The following is a 21085-nucleotide window of genomic DNA, read 5'->3' as shown; positions in this document are numbered from 1 at the left end:
CTAGAAGTAATAATGATTTTTTTTTTATGTCATAGTGACGACAAATAAAATCAAAATATTTTTTACAAAAGTCAAGCAAACCATGTTAAGTGAACAGTGGTACCTGATGGAAAGTGACAAAAAAGGTATTTCAAGAAATAAATACATGTTAAAATGTTCAAGCTTTGAGAAAAAAAAAAACTTAATCGAAATGGACTACTTTGATTCAAACATTGACCTTTTATATTGGTTTGTTTCAGGCTCTGAAAACTAATCACACTTCAAGTGGTGAGGCTCTATGCAGCTGAGCTGCACTGTCATGGCTTAAACAAGATGAAAATCAATTGGAAGACATCAGAAGCTGCATCATTCTAAAAGTTCATTCAAAAAAATGGAAACATTGTTCGATAGCACGTGTCGGTGAACTTGCTGCAATTGAACATGTTTGGACTTCGCCTGCATTTTACTCTGCTACTCTGGATCGGAGGAACATCCAGCACACAAGGTTAATAATCTTATTTCATGAAAAGTTTATATCAATTTTAAAACCATTTTCTTCTCATTTGGCAACACTAATCTCACATTTTAATATTGTCACTTTGACACGTTTGAAAATAAATGTCATGGCTTAACAATGATGTCACAGATATTAAAAACTCCTATTTGTCATCCATACCTGTCAATGGTACTGAAAAATAAGCTAACATTGTATTCTATTAGGTGAGGTCTTAGCTTCTGCCGCAGTGATCGCCGAGGCAGGCCATCCCCTCCTATTGGGCTGCAATGTTACCACGACAACAAGCGACACAGTCCATCAAGTGCGCTGGCTCGACAAAGAGAACAAGCTCCTGCTGGCGTACCAACCCGGGCCGTCCATCAGCGTTAGCCACCGAGACTCCAACGTCCAGCTCGCCTCTTGGGAAAAGAACTCCAGTTACATCAGCATTGTAACGGTGCGGCTTGAGCACGAGGGCTGCTTTCGCTGCATCTTTGACGTCTTCCCTGCGGGCTCACAAGAAGGCGTCACATGCGTCAGCGTGATTGGTGAGTTCAGTCGTTGGCAGTGCTGCGAAGTAACTAAGTAACTCACTTTCTGTTTTAAATTTTCTGGCTTTTTTTTTTTTGGTTTCACTCCCTACCTTTTGAAAACAGACTTTTTGACTTTTTTTCAATCTGCACAAGATTTGTCTACTTTTCCCAGTGTCACTTTTTTTTTTTTTTTTTTTAGTTTGTGAGCATGTAGTTTTGGCATTCTGGAGCTGTGCGGTACAAGTTGGCCATCAGTGCACTCTTTGTGCCATCTCTACAAAGACCAGTAGCTCTCTTGCTACCAGTGAGCAAGCACAGTTTGATTCCCAGCTTCAACTTTATTAAACTGCCTCCTGAGGCAACGTCGTTGTTGTGTAAACTTTTTACTGCATATTATAGTCACAGCAGATGTGAGCAAAACAAAAAAAAAGCATGCGATGACACGCCCCTTTTTTTTTTTTTTCCCAGCCAGCGTGCATCCAGATGCTAACAAGATGGCCGTAAGTGGCGAGCCCGCTACGTTGTCCTGCCGGTACGGCCTCCCCGAACGAGTGCACCAGGTTCTGTGGAAGAAGAAGATTGAGCAAGACATTATCACCGTGGCATCCCACTCCCGAGTTCACTACCATGTAGAAGAGGCACTGCAGAGTCGCCTGAACCTGAGCAAAAGCCTGAATGACACCAAGCTGTTTTTTCGGGCGGTTACGATAGAAGATGAGGCGTGCTACACCTGCGAGTTCCATACTTTCCCAGATGGCACCAGGACAGGCTCCACTTGTCTTTCTGTTTATGGTGAGTTCAGACAGAAGGACTGAATCGCACCCACCCTGTAATCAAAATGTTGCATTCAAGGAGTGTAGGTAATAATAGCGCTCAGATTCTGTGCTTTTTTAGCACCATATAACAAAATCTCCCAAACGTACATGAAAAGGCTAATATGTGCATAAGAAAACAAGAATTGCAACTGAAAAAATGTCAAATTTAATAATCTGGGATTGCAAATCAAAAATGTTTATCAACTCAAAAACAAATAAATAATAAAGAAAAGAATAACTCCTAAAAACCTAAATCTGAATTTGATGAGCATTACTTTCACATCAAAACATTTGAACAAAATTTTAAATCAAAACCTGATGCATTCTGTATATATTTCATTTTTAAACTAATCTATACGTTTAGTTTTTTTTTTGTATATATATATATAAACAAATATCTAACGGCCTGAATTTAGCATTTGCTGATCACAGCGTTCTTTTTTTTTAAGGGACACATATTGCAGAACTTGTTAGTCTTTTTGGGTTGGGTCAGAAGTCAAGTCATCGCCCGACCCACGTAACCTCCGCACAAGTTGTAATTTAAAAACACCACAAGTTCTAAAAATACATGACATTTACCCTGCCATTTTGAAAAACATCTCACAACTTTGTGGGAACAAATTATAGAAGGCTGTTTGTTTTGTTTTCAAGCAAGATTCCAAAATGTCAGCTGACAAAGAAGGACCAACTCCTTTGTTTTTACTTCCCATACATTTCAATGCACGGATGTACAAACATGTTTGGCCAGTGATACACATAAAATGTAAAACTTAGTGAGTGGTCAGAATAAAATTATTTCCGACTTTATTTATCCAACAGTTTTACCCGAGGTGAAGATGACCCACGCGACCTCGCCTTCAGGTGTCACCAAGGCCAACTGCACCGCTCGATCGCGACCCGCCGCAGAGATCACGTGGAGCATCGGCGGGTACAACCAAAGTCTCAACACATCGTTGGTTTTCCTCAACACTGACGGCGACGGCATAACGACGGTGACGAGCACACTGCTCCTCTCGTCGGGGCAGCTCACCGAGCGGTCGATCCAGTGCGTCGTACACCATCAGGGATTGGAAAAACCGCTCTCGGTGTTCCTCAGCAATTTATCTGGTGAGTTTTTTTTAACAATTTTCTTACACTTCCAATTTTGAGCTGCGAAGATTGATCTGCGTAGAACCTCATGGGACTGGAAACCATTTCCACACCCAACAGTCAGCACTAGACACTAGCTAGCTTGCAAGCTAACAGCTAGGCTACTGGGGTTCCTCTCGGCCGGCAAACAGGCCCGTCCGTCCCTTTTCTGTCCATTTTAGGAATTTAAGTTATTCTGTAAATTGTAGCGTCACGGCTAGGAAGCGACCAATCATCGGTTGTGACCTGAGAGCAACCAACTGTAACGTAATTTGACAAAATGGCCCCCCTCTGAGATGGATATATTTAGTTGTTTAACATATATTCCACAAACGTAATATTAATCTTCAGACTAAAGGAGACACATATTATGACAAAAAAAAAAAAGGGATTGACTTCCCCTTTAAGTATGTCAGGCCTCAAGTCACATTCCAATTGTTTAACTCCCAAGTTAGGTCAAGTGACGAGTCAAACATTGACGTTAGTCATGGCCTTGGCTATGAATAGAAGCTATTTTGTTGGGGAAATCAAATGCAGGAAATGGTTCTTTCCACTACTCACACATCTGACGGCATAACGTTGATGGATTTTGTTTTTGTTTTTATGTGCAGCAGTGAGTCCCTTCATTGTCATCCTCATCTTGCTTTGCTGTCTGCTGGCAGTCCTGATCCTCATCTGCTTGTTCGTCTATCACCGTCGTATGTTCTTTTCGAAAATTGATCCTGGCAGGGGAGAAATATAGACTGAAAGAATCCCTTTTGACAAAGACAATTTTTTAGACGAGGATGGAAAAGGTCATCAACCAGGTTTCAGAGCTGCTTTCCACACTTCTCTGACGGGGGTGTTTTGAAGTCTAGTTCCCTTTAAGTTTCAATCATCTGCCCACAAAAAGTTCCAATTTGACAAGTTTCAAAACCCTTTACTGAAATCCTTGTAAATGTACATTTTCTATTCATCGTACTTCTGTAACTGACATGTAATTTTTCGAGATTTTGTTTTCATATATTTATCGTGTTTTTTGGGTTGTGAGATAAGTGGTCACATGGCCTCATATTGAGGCTGCGTTTTAACCTTCCATGTTCCTGAGACAAGGAAATTGCTTCTTTTCACACTTGACATTTGAGAATGAAATAAAACATTACTTTACATATTGTTTACATTTGATTTTGTAATGTTTACATGCAGATGGTTGGCACTGCACTCACATCAAATCCAAAATGACACATCTTTAGTTATCTGCCTATTTCTGGAAATCTCTCGCTCGCATTAAAAATGATCATACCCCCAAGAACTCTGTGTTTACATTTCTTTACAAAAATAGACTCACTCAGTATTTGATTATTGAGGAGCTGTTTGTCCTTCAGATCACTCCAAATCAGCTAAAAGATTTTAGGCCTACTCAAGTTGTAATATAGGGCAGTATACGACCCGGCGTAAGCAAAACTAATACATATATGCCATCTAGTGGTGATAGGTGAACTTACAATTTAAAACTAGCCGACCCACACCAGGGACGTGCAGTCAGAGGAGGCAAAGGAGGCTAACTTTATTGCATGAAGGGATGCGCCGTTATGCAACAACTTCTCTTTGGGTAATCTTTATTTTATAACACTTATCGTAGTTTTTAAATAACGTGTATGCATATATACGCCTGAATATTGTTATCCAATATATGCAATTTCACATTAGATTGCTGGTTTGAAATGTACTTTTTTTATTATTATTATTATTTTAATAAACATTTATGTTAAAACTTGTCTGGTGTTTTATTCCTTGTTTTTATATTGGCCAATTAAAACATAAAAATCAAAATGAGTAGGTGTCCCCCAAAACAACAAATGTCAGCACGATTTTTTTTCAACCTTTTATTCAAACACATTCGGTATAATAACACCAACTACAATCCAACAAATACAAAATCAAAACATCAATGTCGGGAAAACGTGTGTCGGCTGGCATAGGAGCAACGCTGTCTGTCGTGAATCTTCCGAACGAACATGAAAATGGCGGTGTACCTAATAGAGTGTCCGAGTGACGTCACAGCTCAACCAGCCAATCAGAAAGTGGGGGTGAGGGCGGGTGTGGCACTTTTCACTTTCACTTAAACTTTTTCCCTAATGAAGTGATTAGGTACACCTGTGTCCGTGTGACGTCACAGATCAACCAGCCAATCAGAAAGTGGGGGGTTGTTTGGGTGTGGCACTTTTCACTTTCATTTAAACTTTGACCATGATTTTTCCCTAATGAAGTGGCCTGTGATTAGGTACACCTGAAAATGACAGTGTACCTAATGGAGTGTCCGAATGACGTCACCAATCAAACAGCCAATCAGAAAGTGGGGGTGAGGGCGGGTGTGGCACTTTTCACTTCCCGTGAAGCTTTGACAATGATTTTTCCCTAATGAAGTGGCCTGTTATTAGGAACACCTGAAAATGACAGTGTACCTAATGGAGTGTCCAAATGACGTCACCGATCAAACAGCCAATCAGAAAGTGGGGGTGAGGGCGGGTGTGGCACTTTTCACTTCCCGTGAAGCTTTGACAATGATTTTTCCCTAATGAAGTGGCCTGTTATTAGTAACACCTGAAAATGGCGGTGTACCCAATGGAGTGTCTGAATGACGTCACAAATCAAACAGCCAATCAGAAAGTGAGGGTGAGGGTGGGTGTGGCACGTCTCACTTTCATTTAAGTTTTGACCATGATTTTTCCCTAATGAAGTGGCCTGTTATTAGGAACACCTGAAAATGGCGGTGTACCTAATGGAGTGTCCGAATGACGTCACAGATCAAACAGCCAATCAGAAAGTGGGGGTGAGGGCGGGTGTGGCACTTTTCACTTCCCGTGAAGCTTTGACAATGATTTTTCCCTAATGAAGTGGCCTGTTATTAGGAACACCTGAAAACGGCGGTGTACCCAATGGAGTGTCTGAATGACGTCACAAATCAAACAGCCAATCAGAAAGTGGGGGTGAGGGCGGGTGTGGTACTTTTCACTTTCACTTAAGTTTTGGCCATGATTTTTCCCTAATGAAGTGGCCTGTTATTCGGTTCACCTTAAAATGGCGGTGTACCTAATAGAATGTCCGAATGACGTCACAGATCAAACAGCCAATCAGAAAGGGGGTGAGGGTGGGCGTGGCACTTTTCACTTTCCGTGAAGCTTTGACTATGATTTTTCCCTAATGAAGTGGCCTGTTATTAGGAACACCTGAAAATGGCAGTGTACCTAATGGAGTGTCCAAATGACGTCACCGATCAAACAGCCAATCAGAAAGTGGGGGTGAGGGCGGGTGTGACACTTTTCACTTTCATTTAAACTTTTTCCCTAACACCTGAAAATGGCAGTGTACCTAATGGAGTGTCCGAGTGACGTCACAGATCAAACAGCCAATCAAAAAGTGGCTCCCCAGTAAAAACTGGTCAAATATAAAAAAAAAACAGATATTAAGAGTGAAGCCAATTTGCTATTCTAGTAATGACACACACATTTGATGCACAATTTGTCTTCCCGGGCCACATAAAATGATGTGGCGGGTCTTATCTGGCCCCCCGGGCCTCGAGTTTGACACCGGTGAAATAAAATAATTAAAATAAATAATAATTCAAATCAATTCTGAGTTCGTCTCATGACCAAATAATAACACTGGCTGCATTTATTGTAGCACTAGAATAGGAATCAGTGCAGAAATTTAGCCCCTGTTTTTTCTTGTCCAATTGGATTCCTTTCTTGCTCCAAAACAAAACTGTTTGTTTCAGCTTGGACAAAAGTGCATGTCTTCGCTGTGGGTGGGAAGGAAGCCTTGAGGAGGCTGAAGTTGGGAGCCGGGCCATGACAAAAAATACTTTGCTAGCACACACACGGAACAATGCACACACCCAAACTTACAGTAAAACACAAAGCTTTTACTTTAAAATGCAAACCAACACTATGAAAACCTGCTCTAGTGAAAACATTTTTCTCATATCTGCACAATTTTATTGACGACTCAAAGCTATAATAAAAAAGAAAAAAAAAAAAAAACTTAACCACATGAATGGTTTGAATGTTTTCTGTGGTATCTGAGCCAGCAGGATGTGCAGGGGAGGGAACCACATCCTGCCCACCATAAACAGCCAGTCACACAACTGAGGAATGTCAATTAGATTTCAATCCAATCTGATGAATAACTAACTATAAATATTATTTATACTCCACAGTCTGCTGCCACCTGCTGTAATTAATGTGCAATGTCATGTTGCAAAGAAAACCATATCTTTCCCTTTAGTCTTAAAGGTTTAAAATCGCTTATCGTGGTTTAAAAATGTCCTTAATTTGTGATGACTTGTAAGTATGAGGGAAAAGAGGCGGGGCCATGAAATCTCACTTCTCTTTGGAAAATTGCCTTAGTGGTCCATTTCATGAAGACTGACAAACCAGTGACCTTTCTGAGGTTGCTGTCAAATCATTCTTGTGTGACTTGCAGGTGTCGTGTCGTGTGTGTGTGTGTGTGTGTGTGTGTGTGTGTGTGTGTGTGTGTGTGTGTGTGTGTGTGTGTGTGTGTGTGTGTGTGTGTGTGTGAGAAAGATAACCGCCCACATCCGCATATCAGTTAAGTTGAGAAATGAGCCACTTGAATAATTTTCTATGGCCGACACGCTGCTTGAAGTTACCGACATGTTCTTGTTGTGACTTTGAAGCTTGGTGTTACTCTTCAACGTTAGAACACAACAATTAACCCTCGAGCGCGGTACGGTTTCATTGGTTTTCTTTATTTTGCTTACGATCCTTTATTCCGAAAGCCCCCGCTGATTATTCATGAGCATCAAAAGGAAGAAAAGTTAGCACCACTTGTGAAAGTGTGAGAATGCGTACACGTGCTCATTCTGCAGATGCAAGCTTGATAAACCGCAAAAGCTCACTCACACCCACAATGTACGACAACAACTTGCTTCACCTTCCGCTCATCATAGCAATTAAATAAAACGACCCCTTTTTTTTTTTTTTTTTTTACAACAATGACCCCCGAGTGTGACCTCTCATTCCTCCAAAAACCGAGATTGACTTTTAGGATGTGAGAGGGAGCTGCTCGTTTCAGTCTCATGTGAAACGAATCGTTTCCCTCGCTTGGAAAAGCTGACTTTCCATTATGTGTCATACTCGTATATCTGCATAGTGTGAACTTTCTTCTTGAAGCCTCCTCGGTCGAGCGGGAGTGGCGACGAGCAGCTGGGGGTCGAGAGTGGCATACGTGACGGATCTGTCGTCTTTCACTGTCCTTGTTTTTGAGTCCTTTCCTTCTTCTGCGCTCATCTCGCTGTAAATGTGACTGCCGGAGGAAGTTGGCATAGTTTGTGGTTTGCCTCTGCTTTGCTGAAAAAAAATAAATCAATATATATAATTCATAGACCCCGTTGAACATGTTATGTTGCGGAGACGATCGACTATGCCTTACTTCAATTTCTGTTTGTGTCGCTCGTGCTGCGTGACCTGCATAAAAAATATGTAATGTTCTTAGATCAAATATGTTTGGGTTTATAAACGTGAATTTATTCATATTTAAATACAGATATACTACATATACACTATTCTCAAGGTGTAGAGGTACATGTATTTGGCTTATGGGTGAAATACCAGGATGGACCTAAAAACTTAGGGAAAAATAAATAAATAAATACAAATAAAAATAATAATAAAATTATTTATATATATATATATATATATATATATATATATATATATATATATATATATATATAGCCACACAAAATAAATAGTAATTAAATAAACAAATACATGGATAAATTGATGAGTAAATAAATTAATTCATTAAAAAAATTATATATATATATATATATATATATATATATATATATATATACATATATATATACATATATATATAAATAATATAAAATTTAGAGGTGAACTTGATTGGACTTTTTCTAAAGTTCTCAATGTGCATTTCAGTACTTTTTGCATGACCTGCTGTTTTCTAAATAAGATGCATGAGTGCAAAATTTAGAACGAGCGATTGATAGTTGGCTATCTTCATCACCACATCATAAGGCTAGGTGTTATTTCTTTAAAAATGTTTTGTCCTAAAAGTTGTATAAAATGATTCAATAAAAAAAAAATGCCATTAAAATCACAACCACAAAAACTTAAGAATAACTTTGTGTCAAATAAACACAAAAAGATATCTGGATGAAAACACCTCACCTTTACACCGTTGCATTGAAATGATGGTAACAAATATCACCATGACCACAAATGCGATAGTGCCAGAAGCAGATATCCATCTGATCTCTTCCTTTGACATACCTGCTGACAGAAAAATACACTTTATTTTCGTGAATGAAGTATATGCTAGTCTTAAACTATGTACACAATGCTGCAATCTTACTGGTCATCTTACTGGTGTCATTCCTATTTGAGATGTTGGTCATTATGTTGTTATCTGGAAAACCAAATGGTGGTCTGTAAGGTCTGCAATCATCTAAATTCATGATTGTATAAAGACATACCATACACAGACACGTTGATGGGATGTCCTACGGCACATCCATTTGCACACTGATAGAGACCTGCATTGCTTTGTTGTATATTTGTGAAACATAACAACAGCTCCATTTTGTCATCGCTTAACTTCTTCGGTTTAATCTCAACATGAGAGTCAACGGTCACCGGCGTGAATTTGTCCCTCTCCAACTTATACCAGGAGACATTGTTCAACGACTGGTCCGTGCAGTTAATATAACATTTAATCTCTAAGTATTCCCCAAGTGGAGTCTTGTGAATTGTGTCATCCACCGTGATTTGTAGGGGGTTATCACAATCTGTTCAGAGAAAATGAGAAAGACGTGAATGAACACAAACATATATTTAGGAGACGGTAGTAGGAACATTTTGTATAGTGAATGTAAATGTGGCCCAGTTTCAGACCTTTTAGTCACAAATTCCAAACTTGCGGAACATGTTAACCACGACACACCATGCTGCCCTACATTCTTGTTTTATCTTTTTTTTTTTTTTTTTTTTTATCCACCATGACTATATATAAAGGTAAGACAAATAAGGTTCTACCATCACATCTGGACTTGACAGAGTTAAAATTGATACTAACTTTTTGGGGGTCTTCAGATCGTAAAGGAGAACACAAAACAAAAAAAATACTTACACTTGACACTTGAAGTGAGAGATGCAGCAAGATAGAGACAAAAAGCACTGAGGACGATACTCCACATCTCCTTGCAGCCAATTCAAAATGAGACTGTCATGGTTTGGTTACGACTACTTGGTTACTACTTTCTCTATCTTTGCAAGTGATACGTGGAAGTACGTCCGTGAGAGTTGGTGGGTGGGCTGCTGCTGCGAGAACAACTTTCAAGAACTCAACAGTTAGTCTTCTCATGCTGCGCACAAAGTAAAAATTTATTTATATAGCACTCACAGAAACTTGAGCCCAAAGTGGCAACATAGAGATTTTTTTTTTTAATCATATATAATACATATCTATGTACAATTAACATTTGGATTGTACAGAAAGACGATTCAAGAGAAAGGTTGATTGGGAAACAGTGTTTCATACTGGTGGCAGGAAGGGAGAGACAACTTGCCAAAGTGCTCATCGAAATATGATTCGGGCCGGCGTTTCACTTGGACTCAAAGGATGGGAAGTGCCTGATGCTGTTAAATTAAAACGGTAAGGAAGCGAGCTGGCGTTTTTTTTTTTTTTTGAGCGCACGCACCCGAGCCCTCACTCCGTGACTCATCGATGCCAAATGCAGATTGTGAGCTAATCGCAATGGCTCGCTTCAGGGAAATTATTGGACGGGCTGTGTGTGGCGATTGCTGCTAAAAATGAGAAAATAAATAAATAAATAAAGGCTCATGGATTATTTGAAGTCGACAGACAATTTGCCAGATTACAAAATGTGTCACAACGTGGCCCGGTTGTTCGTAACGCGCTCATTTGAAGCCCTTCCTTTCTTTTTGCACAAATAAATGAAGTTTTAATCTCGTCAAGAGATTGCCCACATTGAAATAAGTCAATTGAGCAATTTAAAATTGCACGGGATATCTTTTCCACATTGCCCCCGTAATTAGAAGTCAAGGCCACACAATTCCACAAATTGTGAACAACCGGGGCCCTGTCGTCGTCCAAGTGCTTTGCAGGGAAGACAACGCGTGCGCACGAGGCATCACGTTGGCGACCCCCGTTTGATGGTCACTCGCAAGCAAAGACGTGTCTGACGCTGACCATCAAACATTTGAGGCAAAACCGGCCGCCGTCGACGGCCGAGGTCGCGGCGCCGACGATGTGACGCAAATAAATAAGCTTAAAAACATCCTCCAGTGTGTGGACCGTTTCTTTGAAAATTTGGCGGGAGGCGAGACAATGTCTTCTTTTGTGACGCCGCAGCGTGGGACAGACAGACGTCGGCAGACGGCCGCCCGTCCGCCCATGTCGACGCTCTGGGGATTGAGATCCAGGCCTCGATTCGAGATCTCGCAGGAGACGGAACGGAGGAGGACCGCTCCGCCCACCGCTCCGCTCCGCACAATCACCACATTGAACAGCACTTCACAAACAACGTACATTTGGCGCTGCTCCTTGGCCGTCACATGATGTCCACGAAAAACTCACAGGGATTGCCCATGGCGTGCTGCAAGGACTGGCGGCTGGCGGTCAGCTCGGGGGGAAAGCTGGAGAGCTCTCTGCCGGGAGGCGCCACCTTGGGGGCCAGGCGGGCCAGGCAGTAGGGCGGCGGCAAGCCCGGGGGGCCGCGGGAGGATGTCTGGCTAGGTTCGCTGCGGGCGCAGGGGAAGGGCGAGGGGGCGGCGGCGGGGCGGCTCCCGTGTGACCGGCGGGACCGGGCTCGGCTGTGATGGCTCATTTGGCTGCCGCGCCTCCCTCCCGCCTCCGACGCGCCGCACGTGGACTTGTGAGCCTTCTCCTTGCCTGCGCCGGGGTTGGAGCCGCTGCTCCGGCTTCCTGTGCACAAGACACAGTTGGTCCTACGTCAGCACAAGAGTGGCAAGGCAAAGGTCACAAAGGTCGCAGTGGGACCGCCTGAACACAAAGCCGCGACGACGGACGGCAACGCAGGTTGAGCGGACCTTTTGCCAGGAGCGCTTGAATGGACGGGCCATTTTTTTTGTGCACGTATTTGCCAGCCGCTACGTCATCATTCAGATGGATCCAGATAGTTCCAGGTGAGATCTGCCCGGACCAGTTGCCACTCCTTGTTTGGACCATTTGGCACTTTCCAATGTAGACTTTCCAAGTATTTCAAGATTTTCAAACTCATTGTGGAAGCCCTTTGGATCATGCATTCCGCAATGGAACACCACGCACGCATCTACAAAACGTCTCGATCTGACTTTGCAGTCACGTGGTTGGGAGCCGCATTCCCGCCGGCGGCCTGACGATGGCGGCCTTGGTCAACGTTGGAGCAACTTGAATGACCCAACTAGGTCAAGAGAAGCCTTTTCAACGCATTGGCGGACACAACTCCAACATCAATGTCAAGCAATCCTTTGAGGTTTGTTTTGTCGCTCGCTCACAACGGCATCGGCTACCGACCGAGTGCGTCCCGTCCCGCCACAACTTGAACGCGCGACCGCAGATGCAGAGGCGACGACACGGAAAGGACAAGCCACAAATGAGATGAGCGGAGGGTCAAAGCTGGCGAGGTTACTCCACTCGTGTTGCCATTTTTCAACAGAAAAAGCTTGCAATTTTCTCTCCGATTTTTCTCCCTCGCGAGCAGCAGCTTTCATTTTGCCACTGGCTCGGACACGGCGTGCGCTCAGGCGATGGCGGCCTCGGCTGGCAAATGTCACGCCGGCGGTTGTCGGACGAGTCCTGGTTTTGGCTCGCGTTAGGAAAGCTCTTTGTACTTGGAAAAACGTAAACCGAGATCAAAATATTCACTTGCTGAAAATGGCTAAGTGGAGTATCCTGCAAAAACGCCGGCCTGTAAAGTGAAATCATCCATCAAAAGCGAATATGTCAGGATATTTGCCGAGAGCACGCAAATACTTTAAACGGACTGAATCGCAGCGCTCTCGCGTTCATCTCTTTTGGGGGGGGTTGGGGGCGTGGCTACAACGGTGCCTCGCGCTGCACTTGCTGTCCGTCACGAGCGGCCCCTTCCCCCCGATGTGAAAAGTTAGCACACGTTGTTTTTGATATTGCAAATTAGGCAGACACTCTTTGGGTGTAGTTTCACTTTACAGACCCGTACGGGCAGGCATACAGATTGGCTGGATGGAGGGAGGAAGGGAGGGAGGAGAAAGCGGCGGAAAGGGAGGGAGGGATTGGATGATGGTGGGTGGAGGGGTGGGGGGGCTGTTGCAGGCTTACCGGTTCCCCCGGTGTCCTGGGACTACCTCCTCCTTCAGTCTACGGTTGCCCAGCAGAAACAGAGGGAACAACACAATTACACACGTCTTCCCCGGTAGCTAAACTAAGCTAAGCTAAGCTAAGCCCAGAACAGCCATCCGGGAAGACCTCACGCACACACGTGACAAATGGTGCCAAACAAACGGGAAGATGAATTCCAGATGTTCAACAAAGTGGGCGACCTGTGGGCCGCTAGTCCAATAGCTCTCTTAGAGTAGATCTTGTTTGTTTTGGGCGAATTTCAAATTTTGTACGTCTGTCCATGGTGCATTTCACTTAACAGTTAACCCACCATCACCAAGAGGGAGGGAGGGAGAGCTTCAGTTTTCCACACGGCCTCGACGCACACGGCAGACAGAACAGCGAGAGCGTGCGACATGAGGAGAAATGTCTGGATTGCGCAAACGGCATGCTTCCAAAGTCAAGCGGGCCCCCGTTTCCTTGCCACAGAGTCACTTATTTGCTTGTTTCTTTTTTTTTCCACTCTATCTGTAATGCTTCAAAGATGCCACAAGGTAGCGCCAGAAAGTGGGAAGCCATGCCGTTGAAGGAGTGAATGATTAACACCAAGTTTAAAAAAAATAATAATAATTCACCGGGAGCGAAATGTGGCAGGTCGTCGTCACGTTGACAGCACAAGTCAATCAATAAATGAAGCGATAGATAGCGGAACAAAGCGGCCAAAAGAAAAACAGGCCCACTATTTGCTGGTTGGAAACGGCAGTTTGGCGCTAATCACTCAAATTCACTCGAGTTCAGCTCAAAGCGCAGCCGAGAAGACGCCGTTCTGCCGCGGGCACGTCGCCGCGAGTACTCACCCTCGCTGTGCTGGCTGCCCGCGCTGCCGCTGTGGAAGCTGTGGCACGGGTCCGAGTATCCGGGCGGGAAACAGGGCGGCGCGGAGGGGAAGGGCGGGTAGGGGAAGGGCTGGCCTCCCATTGGCCAGGGGTTGCCGGCGGGGGGGAGCGCGGCCGAAGCGTCCTGCTCGGAGCCGCCGCTGCCGGACCCCTCGTTTAAATTGAGCGAGGCCATGTCTTAGTAAAGAAAACAAGCGGCCCATCAGGCCAGTGAGGTCAAGCAATCTCGCCACGGACGGCACGCCATCGACGCTTACTTTGGCAGAGGTCCCCAAAGGTGTAGTAGCACTGTTCCGAGAAGGTGATCTTGTTGACGGTATGTCTCAGGTAGCCGTGTTTGAGCAGACTGCTGGCGTACTTCCTGGCATCCCGCCGGTCTTTGAAGCCTTCCACTCGAGAGTAGAGCCAGTCCACCACGTCGGCGCCTGGCGCGGAGAGCAAAGTCACAGACTGACGGTTGAAGTTGCCGCCGCTACGTGAAAATGTATTCCACCAATACCAAGTAGCTAGCTAGCTCGCTCAAACTAAACGTATGCCACAAATACTAAGTAGCTAGCTAGCTACGACTAAATGTATGCCGCCAGTACCGTGTAGCTAGCTAGCTACGACCAAATGTATGCCGCCAATACCAAGTAGCTAGGCTTGCTCAGACTAAACGTATGCCATAAATACCAAGTAGCCATCTAGCTAGCTACGACTAAATGTATGCCGCTAATCCTGTCCGGCCTGGTCTGTTCACAGAAGAAAGTTTTCTTTTGCTCACCAATGACAGCATTGGCAATGGTGATCTTGAGCCACATTCTGTCCCGGATCTCCAGGCCGGAGTCTGGCAACTGCATAATCTTGACGACGGTGGCCATGTCAGTTTTACCCGTCGATAGAGGCAAGTCGTCAAACTCTGCAAAACGACAAAACCATCCAAATGGGCGCTCTCTGATGATTTCGACGGTGGCCTGTTAACTCGTTACCGTAATGGGGATACGGTCCCGTCAGGGCAGTGGTGTGCGAAATCCAGGCGGCGGGGTCGATGGGTCTCACCGGCTCAGCTGCTCAGAGACAATAACACGGCTTTGCTTTCCACGCTGTCTTTTGAGATGATTCTCATACGTCCTACCTCGAGGGATGGTGAAGTAGCTTCGAGGGGAGGGGTCCCAACATTTGGCGACAGTTAGACTGATTGGACTGAAAACGAGACACGGGCTCAGTCGGGAGGCAAAATAAATGTATCATATGATTTATCTTGAGCTCATTTTCTCCTATCGCAGAGACCTGTTAGCAGGAACCGCGAGTTCTTACCCGGTTTTGGAAACGATCTCTCTCAGAATCCGCACGGCGTCGTCGTTGCTCATGTTTTCAAAGTTGACGTCATTCACCTGAAGAAAAAGACGGCAGAGCTCGCTAACTGACGATATCAACTCACCGGGCAACACTCGCACCGCTACGATAACCGGATCCGCATTCTTCCCATACTTACATACCAATTACATACCAAGTGGCAATTCGTTTGACACGAAGCCCAAAAAAAAAAAAAGCCACTTTATGATAGGAAAAAGCATCGGATAATCTGATAGCCGTCTTTTTTTTTTTATATATAAATAAATAAATACATAAGTATATATGCATTATTTTTTAAAGCGCCTTCTTCTCATTCTTGACTCAAAAACGCCCTCTAGTGGCGGTGAAATGAAACCAAATCTCTTCTGGTGCTCCCTTTTCATACGCCGTCGGCACAGTACCTGCAGGAGCATGTCGCCGGGTTCGATCCTGCCGTCGGCGGCCACGGCTCCTCCCTTCATGATGGAGCCGATGTAGATGCCGCCGTCGCCTCGGTCGTTACTCTGACCCACGATGCTGATGCCCAGAAAGTTGTACTTTTCTGGTGGCCGGAACAAACAACAAGCTTCTGTGAGTGCGAGGTGTTTTTTGTTGTTGATTTGCTAACTGCAAAGTGAAGCACTTCTTGATGGATGACAAATGGGCGTGGCCATCAAAAGTGACCTTTGAGCCCCCGCGTGAAGCTCTGCCACTCACCCATGTTGAGCGTGACGGTGATGATGTTGAGGCTCATGGTGGAGTCGGTGATGCTGCTGAACGATGAAGACTGCAGAGGGCGGAAGGAGGGAGCGTGATGGGCGTGGCCGACGACCGGAGTCGGCAGTCGACCACGCCCGGTCGGTCAATTTGGCCACTCACCCGGTCCATTTTGGCCACTTTGTGCCTGCGCCGGCGGAGCTTGTGCCTGCGCATCAGCTGCGAGGAGGTACTGTGCTCTGTGGAGCTGCTGAGCCTGAGAGAAAAACAAACATGCTAAATGGCGCCGGGGGGGGGGGTGAGGAAGAAACGGCCTTACCTGCTGGCGTCTTGGTCATCCTCGCTGTCGACGAAGGAGCTGGACTCCAGCTCGCTGCTCTCTACGGAGGGGCTGTCGTAAAGCGCGGCCGAGTCCCTGGGCGCGCGCTCCGATTTGGCGTGACCGTTGATGCGAGGGACTGGACACCAGCGGGAGACGGGCGGGCGTTGAGAGCGGCCGGCCGACACGTCGCTCCGGTTCGTCGTATACTTACGCTGGGTTTCCCGAGCTCTCCTCCGCGCGCGCTCCCTTTCCCGCTCGCGCCGGTGACTCAGGAGGGACTCGGTGCCCGTCTCGGGATCCGGGCCGTCGCGACTGCTCACTGCGTTGGCACTGCCACCCGGGAAAAACAACATATGTGGATCTGCACGTAATATGAGCTACGTATCCGCTCCGGCCGAAAGGTGACGTGTTTTTCCGGGGTGACCAACAGACTTTTTTTTGGCCAGACCCGTGAAAAGGTCGGCCGGAGGCTTTTGCTTTTAAAGTGAAGTGAGATGCGGCGCGTAGAATGGCAGACCGGGGGAGGGGGGGGGTCAGCGGGAATTGTTATTCTGTCAGAGAGGCTTATGAGTCGAGGGGCTGCGTGTGCGCTGTGGCAAACGTGTTTTTTCCGCAAGCACGCGTAATGCAAGGACTGCCGGCCGCACCCAAGATGGACGCCGCCGGCGAGGCGCACGTCACAACGGTGAATCGAGCTCAGGACCACGAGCCGCATCTGGCCGCCGGCCGTGAGGCTACGGCAGCTTCCAGATCTGGGGCGACATGATTCAAGGTTAAACTGCAGCTGTGAACAAATGCAAGCCTTTGTTTTTTTCCAAATCCGCCAGCCCCCTTGCTGCAAATGTCTTCCCCCTCCCTCTTGGGGAAACGGAGATGACTGCTTTTCATGTGTGCTCATCGGGATTAGCAACCCGCACAACCTCCTCTGTGCGCTCGCCATTCATGGCGGGAATGCCGTGAATAAGGCACAAAAGGCAAATGAGGTGGTCAGCGTATTACGGAGAGCGGGAAAGGCAGGCTACGGCGAGGACGAGCTTCATTTCATTATTTTTGCTCGGCTGACTCAAAGAGGGAAAAGAGAAAGGCTGGGGAGGGGGTGGCGGGTTCATCGTGTGAAGGTCGTTGCACTGTCACATTGCACCGCATGGGGGCAGTCGTCCGAGCTCCAGCTAGCTGGGAACAATCAAATCGGGAGGCGAGATGATGTTCGGACAGGCCAGTAGAGGGCAATCTCGAGCCAAAGGCAAGATTAAGACGTACTGCTCACTCAGGACATTTATTGCTTGTTCTCAATATAGAGCCTCAGGCCTGCCATGGCAACAAGCCCTTCCGGGCTATATTCGGCGCCATATTCTCCAGGTATTGCTCATCGGGCTGACTAGGGAACGCTCCGGCACGTGCCAAGGACGACGACGGTAAGCCCGCCGCAAAGGAGAGAAAACCATTCCAAGGACTGGTTACTGAAGAGGGGCCCTCTTTTCCCACGTGCCCACCATGGCGGGGCGTTCCACATTTCTATGGCATCACCTGGATTGTGGGTTGCGTATGCTGGGCTGCAAGAGCTGCTGGTGGCGGAGTTATTACAATGATCTCATTTGAAGGAGCAAATATCAAAATGCCCCTTTTCCACTGGCATCCCTCTGTCACGTCCTCAAATAAAAATAATAAAAAAAAACAGTCTACTTTTATCTTGACATTTCGGGAAAAGGTTCTCAAAATAGCTCTATTTTTCCATAACAAAAGGTCTATTTTGGGAATAGGAGTACTTGATCATGTCGGAATATTTTTTTTTCTTTTCTTTTCCATGTGCCAGCCAGCACACAAGGATGAGTGCTGTGAGTGACGAACGCTACTCAAAGTAGAAGAGCGCCACTACTGCTTTTGTACAAAGAGGAGCCGAGCGAGGAGGGATCAAAAAGTGGCCCTGGAGCACATACGCGGCACGTTCACACGTTGGAACCGAGCGCCTTTGCTTACCGTACGTACATCTCTGCGCAGTAAAAAGAAAAAAAAAAAGACTTTGACGTGATAAGCGGTGGGCTACTCACTGGAAGGAAGGGGGCCGGGAGTCACCGATGCCGCCGGTTCTTTCCAGAGGAGGCGGCAGCAGCTCCGGGTTGCTCTCTGTGCACTGGGATCCTCCATCAGAGTGAGCGCTCTCCGCCAGCACCAACTAGCGGACGGACGCAAAGCAGCAAGAGGAGGATGGCAAAATGGCTTTTTTTTGGCGTCCTCATTTGCATAGCGGCGCCTGCATTTGCATATCGTCAGACTCACCCAGGACACCACCCTGCCGTTGAAGCAAGGCAGCTTGGCGTTGTCGTCGGAAATCTCCTCTTTGACCACCCTACGGAGGGGCAGAGAAGCACAAGGTCAGGGCTGGCCTTTCACTTCGGGCAGCGCGCCATCATCATTCTGTCTCCTCCCGTTGGCTCGGCAAAGGAGAGGCGCCGGCTCGTTTTGACAGATTTGATTCTGTGTGGCCGGTCAAGTCTTTTTCCTCAAAATGACATCCATCGGGTGAATCAAGAATTGTAATTGACAAGATTTTACTCAGAGATTTGCAAACGAGCCGGCCGGATTAAGCGTGAATGATTAAGCCGCCCCCCCCCCCCCCCCCTTGAGCATCTGGAACGAGGATGACGTCATTGATAGACAGCTCCATTAGCGTAGCCACTCGATTTGTTCGATACATGAGGAAATGATGAGGACAAAAAGAACCTCTGATGATGTTTGCTGGCACCTTGGACGGCCCCCACAAAAAAATGTTTTGTCCTTGTGGTTAACCGTTGACCCGCCGGGACAAAGTTCAACGGCAAAGCGGAACGGTGTCAATGATTGACAGGTCCGCGTGGGAATTTCTGGCATGGCCAAAATTTGCTGTTGGAGCAGAGATTCATCATCGATCTGCGTAGCGCTTGTAACGTATCGGTGAGGCTCGACGAGCTTCGGATGGCGTCCAGTACGAATCGGGCGCAAATCTGTGCAGCAAGTTCAGCGAAGCCTTGATTCCATTTTGTGGAAGCGTTCCTCAAAGCGCTGAGAAAAATGACGCCGGGAAAAAATGGCTGCAGCGCGGCAGGGGGTCCACCTACCACCGGATGCTCATTTCCATTTCAAACAGCGTCTGCAAGTGCAACCCATTTACGCTTGTCCTCCTTAGTTCGATTCCAGCCAGTCAAGGGAGGCCCTCAGATAAACAGCACGCGCCGCCATCAGAACCGGACCGTTCGCCGTGATCGGAACCGGGCCGCTCGGCCATCAGAACCAGGCCGCCCGGCCATCGGAACTGGGCCGCTCAGCCATCAGATCCAGGCTGCTTGGCCATCAGAACCAGACCTCTCAGTCCAAACATTACATCCAGCGGGCCCTCGGTTTCAAATGGCTTTCCTGGTGCCAATGTCGGATTGAAACGAAAAGTGGACATTGCATATTTCGGTAACCTCTGCGTGCACCCCGACACGAAAGTTGTTTTGAAAAAAAGTGACTTTTCCCTGCAACACATTTCTTATGAATTATAGTTGACAACGTTTGAGAGCTAGTCCAGTCCAATGACAATACGGGCGGTCTAATATTAGTCGGGCACACTCTTGTGGACGCCAAGTGCCAGCCAGCCTGCCAATGCAGACATAATCACGGCGAGAGAGAATCCAGTCCGTTCAAATGAAAGATGGAATGTTCGATACGGCTCTTGTGTGGGCGAGAACGGTGAGTGATCATCGGTATTTTTCAGAAGGGCCATGGAACAGATTCAAGATTGACGGATAAAATCAATGGCGACAAAAAAAGCATAATAATAAGGAAGCCGACTGTTCACCTGCAGACATGACGCCGCAACGAACGTGAGTGCGCGCGTACGTACGCGCACGCGCGGGGGATTCGGAGGCCACAGGACGGATCTGGTCTGAGCTCGAACACTCGTCCGCGGCGCACTGGGGCACCGGTGGGGAATAACGAGCAGGTGCCAGGAAGCGTGCGAACACGCGCGCGCTCACGCACCCGCACGCATGCACGCGCTGCTCCCGGCAATAAGACAATCGGCACAACAACAAGCACAACGGACAGGACGACACTCACCCAAAATCCTGGTCCATCGATTTGAAGAAGAATTTGTAGCTGTGCACCGGTCGGTTGCTGAGGACATTTTTGAAATCGGCTAAGGTGACTTTGTCCGGAGAAACTGCCAATTTGACTAGATAGGGAGTCTCCTCCTCGTCGATGTGATAAATGATTTTGGTCTCCGCCATGAGACCGAAAGGAGGGCGAGCATTGACAGAGGCACACCGCAAGAGAACGGCAACAACTGCGGGCTGCCGCCACCGCCGCCTGTGCTCCGTTTAACAGCAGAACCCGCTAGTAAACAAGCGTCCGATTCGGGGACGAGCCCCGCGTGGACTCCGACATGTTCGCCGTCTTTCTGCTCCACCGCGGGCTGTAAAACAGGAAGGGACCGTCCACATCCACATCCTTGCCATTCGCTGCTGGGAGGAACGTTTGATCGCCTCTCTGGCGACGCGCTGCTGCCACCTAGTGGC

General features: G+C 46.7%; 3 protein-coding genes across 4 annotated transcripts; 1 reads left to right on the top strand and 2 right to left on the bottom strand.

The window, feature by feature from the left end:
• Positions 1-336: 336 nt before the first annotated feature.
• LOC147062822 (OX-2 membrane glycoprotein-like) lies at positions 337-4099 on the top strand. The gene is made up of 5 exons (XM_085931602.1): positions 337-484; positions 700-1023; positions 1477-1800; positions 2643-2930; positions 3563-4099. Exons 1-5 carry the CDS (start codon positions 421-423, stop codon positions 3691-3693), a joined length of 1131 nt encoding a protein of 376 aa, XP_085787728.1. The 5' UTR covers positions 337-420; the 3' UTR covers positions 3694-4099.
• A 2647-nt stretch (positions 4100-6746) lies between these two features.
• On the bottom strand, positions 6747-10229 carry LOC147062821 (uncharacterized). Of its 2 annotated transcripts, none has more exons than XM_085928206.1 (6): positions 10110-10229; positions 9457-9768; positions 9336-9389; positions 9152-9256; positions 8385-8419; positions 6747-8302 (listed from the first exon to the last, which is right to left on the bottom strand). In XM_085928206.1, the coding sequence occupies exons 1-6, from the start codon at positions 10174-10176 to the stop codon at positions 8084-8086; spliced, it is 792 nt and encodes a 263-aa protein (XP_085784332.1). In that variant the 5' UTR covers positions 10177-10229; the 3' UTR covers positions 6747-8083. The 2 variants fall into 2 exon arrangements, with proteins under 2 accessions (XP_085784332.1, XP_085784341.1); XM_085928215.1 differs by having other exon boundaries at positions 9152-9253.
• Positions 10230-10342: 113 nt separating this feature from the next.
• On the bottom strand, positions 10343-21064 carry dvl1a (dishevelled segment polarity protein 1a). Its single transcript, XM_085928181.1, has 15 exons — positions 20628-21064; positions 18828-18897; positions 18599-18723; positions 16762-16880; positions 16548-16686; positions 16391-16484; positions 16229-16298; positions 15934-16073; positions 15494-15570; positions 15312-15379; positions 15166-15243; positions 14961-15095; positions 14455-14622; positions 14159-14374; positions 10343-11927 (listed from the first exon to the last, which is right to left on the bottom strand). The coding sequence occupies exons 1-15, from the start codon at positions 20795-20797 to the stop codon at positions 11554-11556; spliced, it is 2043 nt and encodes a 680-aa protein (XP_085784307.1). The 5' UTR covers positions 20798-21064; the 3' UTR covers positions 10343-11553.
• Between the last annotated feature and the right edge of the window lie 21 nt (positions 21065-21085).

Source organism: Syngnathus leptorhynchus, chromosome 1 (assembly GCF_054491065.1).
Source record: "Syngnathus leptorhynchus isolate UIUO chromosome 1, UIUO_Slep, whole genome shotgun sequence".
Classification (NCBI taxonomy): domain Eukaryota; kingdom Metazoa; phylum Chordata; class Actinopteri; order Syngnathiformes; family Syngnathidae; genus Syngnathus; species Syngnathus leptorhynchus.
This window is presented reverse-complemented; position numbering and strand designations above follow the sequence as displayed.